Here is a 15161-nt window from a genome sequence, read left to right as displayed (position 1 = left end):
TTCAAACCTGTTTTATTCATTTTGATTGGATTCTCACATCCAGTTTGAATTTCTAAAGCTGATATTGCATTTAAGGCAGGTTCTATAATTTGTTTGCATTCACTCTGCCACATTTGTCTGGAGCCCAGTAATGTGCTCCTACCTCCATTTTAAATCTATCAGCAGTTTAAAGGTTCAGTAGAGAATATCAGACAGGAGTTTTACTTAATGTGGATCATCAACTCAGCTCTGAGTTCCCTCACCACCATTTTAAGCACCATGTCCTTTTAGCTCTGTATTTCTGTTTCCCTGTGTTCCCTCGTTTCCTGAAATAGGACCCACATGACCATTTTCAAAACACGACTGAGCTCACCATCCATCAACATTTTATCAAATTTTCACACAGAGCAAAAACAGACTAGAAGATGAGGATAGAGAGAAGCATGACAACAGCAGAGGAGCCTGATTTAGAGATTGGTCCATTTTTCATGGGATGAAAAATTGATGGAACATAGGACAAAGGTATGAGGGAACACTGGACCTAAGATTGGAAAAAATATTCATAAAGGGGGGCTGATCTCCTTCGGATACATCATGCTTTTTATGTTCTGCTGCCCTGATCTGTGAATAAAATATGTTTTTCTTATACCAGAGAAAAGGAATGTCACCTAGCGTCCACTTTGCTGTCAAGCGAATTTGATGGTTTAGTCTTCATTTGACTGTGTGTAGGCCTTGGCCACTTTTGCAAGAACAGTGCAGCATAAGTCCAGTCCAGGTTGTCTCTGGGCCTAAAGCTTAGACCACATCTATACACACAGCATGCATGTTTTCATGTACTGCTGAGTGTGTGGATTTCTCTGTTTCTGGAAAATATCGATGCACATAATTCGGTGAACCATGTGTTTCTTTTTGCCCTTGCAAATTCAATTTGTTATGTAATGATGTTTGTAATGTGACATTATTACTGTTTGTTGTCAGAAGGCTTTTGTGTGTTCACTTGTGTTCCCACCTCAATTCATAGTGCTGCAGTAGATATCAGACACAAAATCTTTTGTTATTTTGCCACATTCAGCAATATGGAATACAAAAAGAAGAAGAACATGTCACAGCAACTTGGGCAGAGCCACATATCTAGAAAAACTGATGTCATATCAGCCATAGTTCAACAGTTCTCAGTACATAATGATTGAATCACAGTAATTTTGCCATACATTAAACAAAATCATTTGAAAATTCTTGAAAACACTGGCATACTAAACTCATTTCAGACCCCTTAATGTCAGACATTACATACAGTTTTGTTGCACAGATGAAGAGCTAACTTGGCAGTGAGCAAAAAGACTTAATATCTTTGTGTTTGTTAGTAATTGTAACAGTACAAATGGCTGGGAGATTTAACAGATTACCAGCAACAGGAATAGCAATTTGAGGATTTATGCAACCATGAGAGCTCCCAGACATGTGAGTGACTAGACTGCAATGTCCAGTGCAAAGTGATGTACCTTTCCTGTTGTGGTGTGTACTATTAATATTAATAACAGCACATCAGAACTAATGGAGGTCTAGACCAGTCCCTCCATGCATCATGCATAATGGATTTACATGCATACCTAAACCAAATTGAGCAAAATGAATAATCCATAATGTGTGACTTGTCTCATTGTCAAAAAAAAAATGCTATTTAAAGCATGCTGTTGTGCAAATAATTGCTGTCCACTTTGTAATCCTTGAGTGTCACTAAATTGGGCAAGTCACACTGGAATAGAAACGTAAAACAATTGGCTTGTTACTACCTGGTGCACATTTGAGATGTATACCTGCACGAAATGAATAATCAGATTTGTGCATGCGTCGTCATGTACAGCATATGACCTTTCTTTTTTGTTCTTACATTTTAGGGAAACCGAACATCCAATCCAGATTAAATTAAGATTAGATTCAAAATGTGCCATGGTTTGTTAGAGGCTGACCTTTACAAGCTATTATGCAGTCTTCATATCTCATTTCACACTGTATTAACTGCATCTGTCTCCACATGTAAGCAGGCATGAATGTTTAGATTTTTTTTTTTTTTTTTTGAGGTGAGAAATCTTTTGAGTAATTATCTCTGTAAGAGAACCTATGTATATATATTCTATATGTTTGAGAATCACAGCTGTAATTTTTTAGTGGGTAAATTATGATCTAATGTTTGTGCTTATACAAGAACTATATACACCAAAATTAGTATACTTACAAATGTTACCAACATTTTTCTGTTAAATGGCAGGAACAATTTAAGTTAGTTTTAGCTTGGACCCAAATGTGCATAAAGAATGAAAAGGTCAGTGTTTTTATTTGTATCAAGTGTTAACAAATTACCAAGGGATATTTATCATATTCCTTAATCAAGAGAATAGGTTTTATGCACTGATGTATTATAAAAACAATATATTATAGATCAGTGGTGGTATGCCAAGTGATGGGTGGCTGGGCCTGGCATCTTTCATGTATTTTTATGCCTATGCAGATAGCTCCACAAAGTGAATCCACCTTTAAATCCACCTTTAAAAAAAGTCACTAATGTTATTCCAGTTACAGTTATATTAATATTTGTTGCATGATTCTGAGCATCATGTTTTCTTAAATCATGGAGTGTTCTTACGTTGTTTACTGGTTGGAATTATGAACCAGCAGAAAGCTGATAAAACTTGTACAATATAGTCTGCCTGCTTTCACAACTGAGATTTTATCACAGGACTAACTATGAGAAATTAAATGATAAAGAGGCTGTGAATAATGCTGGTTTTTATCACCTTTCTGCTGACTCACACATGGCCCACAACCAAGAATGGGTGTGCACATATGGGTGTGCTGCTGGCGAGCATCATGAACTATGTTCCATATCCTTATGAAAACACACCAGGTACTGTTCTAGAGGCTTCAACACTGCTCTGTTTACCTCTTGATGATGTAATATCTGTCTGCACTTAACTACCCAGGATTATAGTTTTATGGTGCATTTCCTCTTTCACTGTTGTTTTATAATCAAGCAAATTAAGTCTCATGGTATTGGTATTTTGTGCAGCCCCACCCTTTTTCCATTTCTGTCAAGTTGTGTCAACATATTGCAACCTGCAGTTGTTTAGTTGCTCAATCCCAGCTGGGCGCAGCAGGGGCTGAAAACAGAAGTAAAGGTCACTCATTCATGATTTTCTCAATAAAAGTTACTTTTTTTTTTTTTTTTTTTTTTTTTTTAGCTTTTCAAGTAAGTGTAACAAACCTGCTTAGACTCGATGGAACAAAAGCAGACCCTCTTGCAGAGAAAATGATGACAAAGATGTATTTGATGAACATACATAGATTTTTTTCTTTTCCTTGGTGCTTGGTTTAAATCAAAATCAAAAATATCCATCCTAAAAAGTAATTTGGTCTTATATTCAGTTTAAAAAATGTGTTTTTCTTACTGTTGAAAAAAAAAAAAAAAACAGCAAATGGGATGAAATAATCCCACTTGCTTCCTGTGCTGTTTCACTTTGTTTCAGGGACTTTTCTGGAAACAAGTATAAATATGTTGAGACAAGGTAGAATAAGGCAGATCAGCCTAATATGATCAAGGCAATAACAATTTATTCAAGAAAATTCTGGAAACAGGTTGATTAGCATTAGAAACCGGGAGAATTGTCTCATCCCAATGTCAGATTTTTATTATTACAAGAAAACAAGATTTTAAGACTGAATATAAGGCTTGTTGAGATGAAGAATTTTTTTTTTTGTTGTTGTTCTCCAAAGCAGGATCTTTGGATAACCTTGGTTTCAGGATGGCATTTGAGGAGGTGCTTAATTTCACCACTGTCTCTGTACAATGAAAAAATATATAAGGACACATGCTCTGCTCTGAGGTTTAAATGTTCCCACTGTGGTTATCCCCCCATCTACAGTACAGGCTGTTACATAATTATGTACAAAGTCACCTTAACAAGAAGGGACAACACCTCCCAACTTATCCCAGGAGGGTCTCCTGTACCCTGAGGTGTATCTGTTGAGCTGTCCTTGACATGAGAAAGTTTGTGCCAGACTGAAACCACCTGGCAGACATTTTTCCCCCAGCCTCTGAGTTATTTGCAGCCAGCCAACACGTTTGTGTGGGGATGGCGCTGTAACACCGTCAGTGCTGCTGGAGCTGCTGTTGTTGGCTGCCTGGGCTACCGGGTATGACGCGGGGACACATGCAGCCTGTTCTCCCATCACGGTCCAGCTCAGCCTTGGCAGTACACCATCCGCTCTGCTCTCTGGAGGACTGACATCACCCCGCATCCTAATGCTATGATGAGAGATGAACTCATGGCGATAGCATCCCTGGAAGGGCGTGGCACCCATTTTAATTGACACACGGATGTATGCGGGGAAGTTAATAGCACGCAAATAAGAGTGTTTTTTTTTTTCCCAGCTGACAGGTCTTCATGTATACAGCGGTAAGTCTTATTGTTGACCTGGCGGGGGAGCCAGATACGATTGATTTCACATCGCCTTTTATTGTGCTCAATCTTTTATTGTTACCATGGCTCACAGCGAGCTGGTGGCTCGTATTACCGAGCTTCCTCACACCTAACGTGCGTTTACATCACGCTGTTTACCTCTGACCCGCGATGGTGAGAAATTATATGTGATGCTTTCTTTATTGTCCACCGCTTTGTGGGCCTGTGGTGTATGCTTGTGCTCTCCTCATTCATTTTGCTGTATGTGAAATCAAGACAAGCATTGTTCCCCCTTTTCCCCCTTTCTTTTGTCTCACAGAGCTCCAGTTCAGGGAACCCTTCCCTGCACTGCTCCATGTCTTCCTCGGCGGATTTCTCAGACGAGGATGATTACAGTGTGAAATCCGGCTCGGTATCACCGGCACCCGGCGACACCTTACCGTGGAACCTCCCCAGACATGAGCGATCCAAGAGGAAGATCCAGGGAGGATCCGTGTTGGATCCGGCGGAGAGAGCCGTGCTCCGGATCGCAGGTGAGCGGCTCACACCTCAGGGAAGCCAATAACCAAACAACATAATGCTGTGCTGCTGTAGGCTAATGCTGCTATAGGGACCGTGTCTGTGCTGCTCAGTAGAGAGTGATTGCACTGTATAGCTACATTTTATTATTATTATTATTGTTCTGTAATATTGCTGTTATGTTCCACTAATTTATAACTTGTTTGTGCTAACCAGTAGCGATTTAATGGCCCTTTTGTGTAATATTCAATAACATTTGCTGTATTCCAATGAGGTTTTATAGGTTTGTGGGACTCTTTAGTGAATTTATTGTGATGTTATTGCACTTGTGTTTTTTTGTTTTTATAGTATTACACTATTCCAATATTAGGGTTTTAATGGGCATGTTGCTCAGTAATGCTTATAGCTTTACCTTATCTTATTATTTGTTTGTCTCCTATGATATTGTATAGCAATTCAGGATGACTCTAGTCGTTTTTCATAAGGGCAAAGCAGCCTACAGTGTTAACAACCTAACTTAATAAGGATTGTTTGAGACGCCGCTCAGTTTCATAGATCAAAACATCCAGTGACACTCTTGGGGCCCACACCTGCTGAATAAAAATCAGGTTTAGACAGATTTTGCGCCTGGAAACAAGACTGAATTCAGCAAATGAAGTAACAGCCCACAGTGGATGCATATAGCCTGCATGAACCCTGTTATGACACGTCGGGCAAGAGTGATACTGTTACAAGGAAGATTTATGGAGCATTATTTATGTCACTCCCTTGCATGGCATTGATCAGTTGTAGTAGACATTTTGGATAATCTATAGCTGGCTGAACCAAAGACTGATCCTGACACACTGAGCCGGGCTAAATGTTTACTGACACCTTGCAGCTTAGAGGAATTTGTCTGACAGTAGCAAGTGACAGCTGATACTGTTTGATCCATGTAAAAGACCGCAAAGAGTCCAACTGGAATAATAATTCACCAAGACAGCGGTGCTGTAAGTCTGCCAGCACAATTTAAGAGGCTATAGGCTTAAAGTACACACTTGTACTTGAAACAGTCCAGCAAAATGTGCCGCTTTGTGGGGGAAAAAAACAAACAACAAAAAAAAAAAAAAAAAAAAAACTGTGGGCATGCAGTGGCACAAAGGCGCCTGGCAAGGAATAGCGTTTATAACTACACACTGCAAATAACATCAATCTTAGTAATAAATAAATAAATAAATAAATAAATAAATAAATCAGAAACATCAAAAGAAATATTATTTTCCTAAACACACGCGAAAAAAATCTACACGTGTAGCGAGGTAATTCCACGTGCTTCCCTTCCACTGAAGTTTCACTTTTTTGGAAAATTTTGTCTACTTTGAAAAAAGCCTGATCACTCTGGCCTGTTATATTATGAATATTAGACACTTTCTTCCACAAAGACGATGTGCATGTGAACTTCTCTCGCAACTGGAAGTTTATCCGCTTTTTGTGCGCATCTGAAAACACAGTAAAACGCCACTAGGCGAGCAAATTGAGAAGACGGGTATTTTTTGCAGCGCACTGGACGCAGGACGCTCGCCAGTCCTTCCTATCAGTCCAGTCAAGCCCGGAGAGGAAGTGCCGTTTATTGGACAGACCGCCGACTAGGGAGGGATGTAGGGGCGTTTCCTTTAGTGCAACAACAGCGCCGATCACTCTTGCTCTTGAGTCCCCAGCTCATACACACACACACACACACACATACACATACACACACGCACACACATACAGTCGCACACACACAATCTCTGTCCGCCGCTCGTGAATGTCCAGTTTGTGGATCCCCGGTTATGGCTCACTGCACACCACAGGCTTATGTGCTATCGGACGAAAAGGAATATCTCCAAGCTTATGAGGATGTTCTGGAAAAATACAAAGGTAGGATCAGTGATTAGTTTAGGCTTTAAGTGGTGAAGAAATTGCCTGATTGTAGCTTGACAGGTCAATAAATGTCAGGCAGCCCCTCTCAGTGGTGACCCACTGGTCTTAGCGTCTATACCCTGGTAGTGGAAAAGTGGGAATATCTCTTGCATGACATCACATTCAGCCTGTATCTTAGTAGCCTTGACAAAGACTTTATTGTAAGCCCTTGTGTTAACTTAGCTGTATTTGAATGATCATTAGATTAGAGGATTATTTGTGTTGCTCATCTGTATATTGTTGAAATATTGCTTGGAGTATATTAGATAGAGGTTGAATCACTGCACCTAGCCGGATGATTACAGTGTCTAACGTCATTGTCAACTCGGACACAAAACCAAAAGCCTAACACAGTATTGAGGGCTGATTCTACATATGATGTTTGAGAAAATGCTACTTTTGTGACAGAAATCAGCTAAGTACTTATATTTTTACTTGTATATTTTGTATTTAATTGACTGAATGGTGCGTAGGTGACCTATGTGGTGTCCAGAAGCATAATCTAATAGATCCTAAGCCAGAACATGACATAGCTGGACCAGGCGTCAGCTCCAATCAGTTCACGTTGCGCTTCCTTTTGCATCAATCTGACTAATTAAAGCAAACCCATTGGACATAAGAGGTCCATGCTATTCAGTGCTCTTTTGACAGCAGTATAGTCTATTAGGTCATGAATCAGCCAAGCCTATGAGGATATGATACGAATTCAAACTGACAGCAGTCGCTTTAACTTGTATTTCTGTCTTCCTCTCACAGTCAACCCGTGTAAAGGAAACAATAAAAAGGGAATAACAAGTTTCTTTACCATTTGTTATGTGCTGTTCTATGGATTGCGTGGTCCAGGCTGGTTCTCTCAGCTGTTCAGTATTATAGCCAACACTGTCAGTCAGCTGTGGTGGGGCTCAGCCGCCCTGACTGGGCTCTAATGGGATCATATGATGTAGCATCATTTGGAATCTGTGGCCGCTGTCTTGAGGCAGCGTCCCTGTGGCAGACAATGAAACAATGAGCTTCCTTATGATTGCCGCACGTTGCTGTCATTGCCACAAAGATTATTAATAACTTGCATTCTCTTGTCATTTTTTAAATGTATTGCTTAGGGTGTTTCTGTTTACACTTGTTGTTACATATAGAATGAATGGCAAGACTTTTTTCATCTGTAGCAAGTTTACTGATCACTTTTACTAAAATTTTCGCATTTTATTTTCAGTTTTATTAACAACTTTCACCAATAGCCATTTTATAATGTTTACTGTTAGTTTAGTGAAAATTGTTAGATTTAGTGAAGTAAGAAAAAGGTGCAGCCAGGGAGTGGTCTTGCTTGGCTGGGTGATCATTGTCATGGAAAACTATAATAGAACAATGTTTCCATCAACTGTGTTTACATCAGGCCCTTTGTGGGCCCAGTGTTTGTGTGCTATCTGCAAGAATCTATCACCATTTATTTTCCTGGGGTCTGTTCAGGAGAAAGGTTGCAGTATCAACAGGCTATAGCACATTGGTAAACACAATCAATCAGGCGTTTTTCTTTGCACAGGTTAAGGGCCGCTTGCATGAACTCCATGAGGAGCCAGCCCCAGGCCTTTTGGTGACCCCTGAACAACGTTGTGTTTGTGGCTTCAGACCATTTCCACCTTAACCATCAAATGACCTCCATTGCTAATAGTATAATAATTGCATTATGTGGCCGTATTCACGGTTGTGACCCTGAACACTCGCTTTCCTTTTGTGAGAGCTGAGCAGCAAGTCAGATGATGATGCAATATGCATCGTTAGTTTTACAAAAATATCACATTTAATTGTTCGTTTCTAGAATTTTTAAATGTGATATTCATATAAATTATCATAAGCGCAAGCATGTGCATGCATCCTTAATAAAGATTAAAAAATTATCATTACAGTGAAACAGCTTTATAATAATCCATATGAATTTCCCTTTCCACTTTCACATGTGGATGAGTAGTGTCAGTCCCAGCTATGGTCTGTGCTATATTACTGATTCTGTGGTCTTATTTACAGTCGACTTGATCACCCAGAGCCCGAAGCTTCTCTCCATGTGATTCTTGGATTGTCAGAGGCACTTTTCATGGCAAAATCATCAACAGTAACCAGACAAAACACGTCTAAACAAACCAGAAGAGAGAACAACCAGAGGCAGAGTCAGGGTGTAGGAAACAGCATTTTCTTTGTCTCACCAGTTTTAATTTAATCATATGAAGATAAAAATCTAGGGCTGAGTAATTTTCACATTAAAAGGTAGGAGTTACAGCAAAGCATGTGAGCTGGGATACCTTTGTTTGCTTTATTAACTTAGGTTTATCTTTATTATCTAGACTGATGCTCTAAACTTTGAAGCTACACGTTAGTTTGTGTTTAGGTGGGTACATGTTTTTGCCTTGCGTTGTTTTCTTTACGTTATATAATTCTTTTGTATAACATAATACGGTTATTCTCAGAGTCATGAAACATATTCTACACATCAGGGGTAATGTCGGCTGTCAGTTACAGTTAAAAAATACAAAAGCTGGAAACAAAAGATTTCTTGAGATCATCATGGATATACATGCCTCATTGTAGTAAGTGCTATGGTATGTAATGTGAGGCATGACACAAGTACTTGTTCACCTCCAGTGTAACCTTCAGTGTGCTCCAAACATAAATAGACTCAACAATAAAGAGAGTCATTTAGAGATCATTATCAAAAACTCAGAGGGAAGTCTCTGATGCTGAAATGTATTTGAAAAGAATGTGATATTTCTCACATTTTGAGTGTAATAAAAACATTTGTCTGGGGACATGTAGTTCTTATTACATCATCACAAGGAATGCCACACTAATTAGGCGTTAGGGTTAATAGTACACTCAACAAAGGTTTGCTTCGGGTTGGAGCTGAAATCAAATACAGGCTTTACAAAAGACCTGTAAATTTGATGACTGAGTTGAAGGCATGGTTTCTTAGACACATACAACAGCTATGGCCTTGGACACTGACTGTATAGGATCACACTGTTCTAGCCAAGCCTGCTTGGTATGTAATCAGAATGAAGGGGGCATTATAGTTTCCCAAACAGTAGATCACCCCCTGACATACAGAAAGATCAATCGGCCGGGGCGTTTGTTGCTTCAGTTGTCTCTTTTCCATGCCAAGAGGTTCTTTTGATTTACTTTCAGGACGCCCTGCAGAACAAATTACTATGTCAGACTGGCGCTCTTATTCTAGAGTTGAACACAAATGACCTTTCTTCACCTTTTGTGAAAATCTCTTGCCCATTTAGTGAGATCGAGAGCATTTTATTTAAGAATGCAAAATTGTTTCTGACCAGTTCTCCCGTGGCTATTTTTTTGTAATTTGTAGCCAAACATTGTATTTTATGCATTAAGTGCCAATAAGAAAGTGTGCATTTTCTGTTTTGCGAGTTGGACTTAAATTCACAGTGAAACAGCCTTTTGAAAGCATCTTGCTTCTGTTATTTGCTCTATTTCCTGTTGAAACAGGTTGTTAGGAGGGGACATAGTGCTGGGAAGGACCGCTCAGAAGTCAAAAGAGTAGGATATCACTTAGGGAGAGAATGGCAGTTTTATTTGAGGGGACAGGCAGAGACGCAGGATCGTCCAAAAATCTCCCATGGCTCTATTGGTGGTTTATTTTATTCAACCAATAGAGCTATGTCTATTTTAATGTGTGTTTTCTGGGACATGATGAGGTAATCATTACTTTCTGTTTTCCAGGAAGTGAAAGTGATGTCATTTTGATATAAAAACACAAGAACACACAGATCTTGAAACCCTTTCTTAACATTTATTGTTAATAGATGTATATTATGACACATAAAACTAGCAAACAGGTTGCAAAAGTCATTTTTCATTTCATTGTGATTTAATGAATATTTCTGGTGGTTGTAATAATATTGGTCATACATTTAGAAAAACCTGCCATCAGATTAGTTCAGAAACTCAGTTCTAGAGTGGAATATGATAAGGACAGATAGTAGATCATATCATTTTTGCTGAAGGAGGTCTTCCCTGCTCATTTTTTCTGTTAATGTGAATTAGTTTTGAAACACACAGCCAATGCACTGTTAGGGTTTTGTTATTTTTTAAGGACAACAGATTGATGACAGTGTTGAATATTAACAGCTGGATAAAAAATCCTTTTGGATGCTGGCTCTGTCTAAGTTGTATATTTTGAAGGGTGTGGTCTGACAGTTTCTCCCTGCAGTTAACTGTGTGTGAGCATCACTATGATCCAAATGATGATTTCAGGCCTCTTTACAAGCAGCATTTCAGTAAACCCAGTGATGAAGGATTGAAAATGATCAGAATTGACGTTTTTATACTTAATTATGAAACACAATGATGAGCCGAGAGAGCATTGTTTTTTTTGCACAGTCACTGTCTTTGTCCATCCTCCTGGGCTGTGCCCAGCCCAACCCCTCTGCTCCATGTCGACCGCCCACTCATCACATTCAACTGGCCCAGTGGCCCACACACACACAGCAGGCTCCCTCTGTGGAGATTGTCTGCTGCTGTACAAAAGACACTTTGTGTTTAGGGGAGCTGCATCCAAGTTCCACTTTTGTTCATGTGTCAAGTGTACAGTGCTTAGACTTTTTTCTTTTTTTTTTTTTTTGTCCTTTCGTTGAGTTATAAAATTCAAACAGGCATGCTTCAAAGGCAGCCCCCACCCATCTATTGCCTAAATGAGCCTCTTTGTAGCTGAGAGCTGAACAGTTACGATCAGACGTTACAGCCTCCCAAAAAACTGAAGCGACCCACCACAGGTTCTCAGTTATGGACAGTCAAAATCTGCTCAAAAATTAGAATACATGAACTTGTGAACTGGAATACGATGTCCTCAGTATATGCCTACCGTGATATGAGAGTAGCTATTATGTGTGATTTTGGATATTAGAATATTATGATATGGCATAAGCACTCATTCCTGGTTCCAAAGGCTGCATTAAATTTTGTGAACTTATTAGACTGTTTTAATTCTTCTTTTATTTGCCTCTTACCAGCCCGGCCATCATAACCACCCATGACTGTTTATCAGAAGTCTTTTTTGTGTAAATATTTTCTGAAAACACCAATACCCACCCCTATGGTATCATCGTAATATTGATATTGATGTATATGGTCATAGATGTCGAGATTTATCCATATATAGCCATAATTTGACAGATATTATTTTGACAGCATTTTGAGTATTAGGAACAGCATATCCAAAGCTCACCTGTGAAAAGTTAAAAGCGCTGTTTTCTCTCTAGACTAATATCTGTCATGACTTGTTTAGTGTATTCATGGCTGTGCTAAAAACACATCATCACATTTCAAACTCAACTAAACCTACTAGATAGGGCCATATCCCATTAAGGAAAGGATCAAAACGGAAGTGCTGCTGATTATTATTTGCTTTAGTTAATATGAGTTAGAGGTAGACAAATAATTGAGTCGGATAATGTAAGTACAGGGATATATACGCTGTATCTAGGGGCATTGCTCAGCTGCTGCAGTTGAAATGTAAAGTGCTAACAGCTATTTCAGTGCCTTAGATTATTGGAGGAGGTCCTGACTCTAATGTGTCAAATCGGTGCACTGTAATATCTCCATCCATCCATTTTCTATACTCGCTTATTCCTAATCAGGGTTGTGAGAGGGTGGAGCCTCTCCAGGCATGCATTGGGTGGATGTCTTAAAATCCTGCAGTAAAGTTTAGGAGAACAGATCTTACTCTGAACCTGTTAACACAGCCCCCTCTGGGCAGACTGCAGGATGGCCCTGCTTTGAAAACCTGTGAAATGTGTTGCATGGACATCAGCTCAGATAAATGTGGCAGTTTGTATCTGCAGTTAAAATGTTAATATTGGAGTAGTCAGCTCCTCTTTAACTAGTTTGCTGTACAGGTTACATGGTGAGCAGAAAAAATGAATAAGAGCCTACAGCAGCGCATCAGAGCACTAGAGTAGTGCTGAAGCGTACACTATTAAATTTCCTGAAAACTGATCCAGCCACTAATCTTATTGCCAAGCCCTTCATTGATCTGACTGATACACTGATTCTACCAACTAAAATGGGTGGAGTAATCTAAACTAGCAAAGCTCTGGTGAAGCTTTTTCCTGCTCTATCTGTCCTCTTCAGTCGGGGAATTATGGAATTTCTCTGACTTAAAACCGTACAATGACATTATCACAGACTAAGGCTGTATATTTCTGTGTAACTCTTTTTGCTATGGTGGATTTAGCTTTTAATCATGTTTGAGTCCTATATATTCCTATTTGGAGATGCACAGGCCTCATCTTTTTGGCACAAATTGGATGCACTAATTATATTCTGTTTAGAGAGTGACATGAAATATGCCTTACATGCAAGTCCATGGGTTTGCATTTATATATCTGTGCGCCTGCTCACTATTATATATCCAAATGTTATATTTATATGCTGTCATGGTGATGGGAAGACCAGCATGACTGAACCTCATTCCTTTGGCTCTGCTTCGCTCTTACATGAGATCATCCTGTGAGGCTCTGTCCCACCCACTGGCTCACGCTCTGTAACCATAGCTAACCCAGTCAGGCCAGCACCGCTCCTCTCTCCAGAAAGCAGCAGATGCTGGGAAATATTCCCATATTAGCGGTCGGAAACAGAATTTCCTCTCTTCTCAGTGTCTTAGGAGGCCAGGAAATGAGCAACTCCATCTGTTAACTACACATCATGAAACTGTAGTTTTAAAACCATTGTTAAACACCCCCGAACGGCCTTAAGTGTGACAAAGCCAGTAAAAATAGAAGAACCACAGAACAAAAAAAGTGATCTAATAAGCAGCTGATGGCCTTCCACATGGCATGATTAATATTTGGGTTTGTTCTGCAGCGTCACCCATTTTCCTCCAAGAACAGTGGGTGTTTCTTGTTGTCAGCTGTGATTTACTTCAAGTGCCACTGTAATAAAATTAAAACCCCTTAAGCGAGTTGTGTGCAAAATGCCACTTCCAGAGAGAAAACCAACAAACTACTCAACAAATAGTTCTGTCGCTACTTCTAATTTAACTGTTATTATTGTACAGTGGCTAATCACATTCAATGAAAGCTTTCCAATCTGGATTAGTCTGTAAAACAAACGGTGGCACTTTGCAGTTAGGCTGGTCAAGAAAAGTTGCACCTGAAACTGATCAAATTGTAGAGATATTTGCTAAAATGTGAGGTTTCATAATATATATTGAATCTTCTTTGTGTTGTTGCATGAGTTTCCAACAAGATTTCACGTTCTGCATACATGGGCTGATTACGTTAGTCATGCTTAAATTCATGTGTTTGGACTTTTCCATGTGTCAGGTCACGTCTTTGCAGCTGTTGGAGACAAAAAAGTAACAAATATGTAAACACAAATGCTCAGTAGATCTTTGTAGAAGAATGAAAGGAGCTGTCACAGTAGCCAATATTTGTGGTTAGTTGGGTTATGTCAGGCGTACGTTAGAAAGTGTCAGTGCTCCAAAATAATATAACATGACTTTGAAAAGTGTACATTTATCTGACATGATACTGAAAAAAGCCTCTACTTTTATTTCATAGTTTTTATGTTTAAAGTTGCAGTTTTTCTTTTTGGCAACATGGTTGTCATGATGTTTTTGAACTAGCCTTAGCACAAAAACAAACTGTGTCACTGTGTTGTGATGTCTTGTTCCTTTGATATTCAGTTGATGATCTCTGAATTTCTTTTTCTTTTCAGCCATGGTGGATATTGCTGTCCATGCAAAACACTTTTTACTTCTTACATTTATTCCAAACAAACTGTTATTGCCGCTGCTGGTACCATAAAATGATACTGGAAAAGCAAATTATTCCTTGGTTTCTCTTTATTGTTACCTTACTGGGTGCTTTGGAACAGCAGATGTGGCAAACTTTAACGTTTTTGTGATCTGTACATAACTGAAACCATGGAAATTGGATTACTATGATTGAATCACTTTTGTTACATCATCGGATGACAAAAAAGTAGCAACACAGGCACCAGGCCTTATTTTTATGATTTAAATGTGGTTATTTTACGTTGTTTGTCTTGACCAGATTTATCTATAAGCTGAGAGTGTTGTGGGAAGAAATCTCTTCACATGCAGAAATACTCTCACCTCAGCATGGCAATTTCAGCTGTTGAATGCACACATGGAGGCCACTGCTGCAGTGTGGGAGTCTGTTTGTGTGCCTGTGTGTGCCCATTAGCTGTCATTAACGCTCCCTCCTTTCCTCTCCTTGACTTTGTGGAGTGGCT

At 39.3% G+C, this 15161-nt stretch overlaps 1 protein-coding gene across 6 annotated transcripts in view; it reads left to right on the top strand.

Annotated features, from left to right (window-relative positions):
• Positions 1–15161, top strand: part of dst (dystonin) — a 118434-nt gene that overhangs the window by 3264 nt on the left and 100009 nt on the right. For all 6 annotated transcript variants that reach the window (XM_030070442.1, XM_030070441.1, XM_030070439.1 and 3 more), the window contains exon 4: positions 4756–4969. In XM_030070442.1, the coding sequence (XP_029926302.1) occupies positions 4756–4969 (214 nt within the window). The remainder of the gene's footprint in view (positions 1–4755; positions 4970–15161) is intronic.

This window comes from Myripristis murdjan, chromosome 15 (genome assembly GCF_902150065.1).
Source record: "Myripristis murdjan chromosome 15, fMyrMur1.1, whole genome shotgun sequence".
Lineage (NCBI taxonomy): Eukaryota > Metazoa > Chordata > Actinopteri > Holocentriformes > Holocentridae > Myripristis > Myripristis murdjan.
This window is presented reverse-complemented; position numbering and strand designations above follow the sequence as displayed.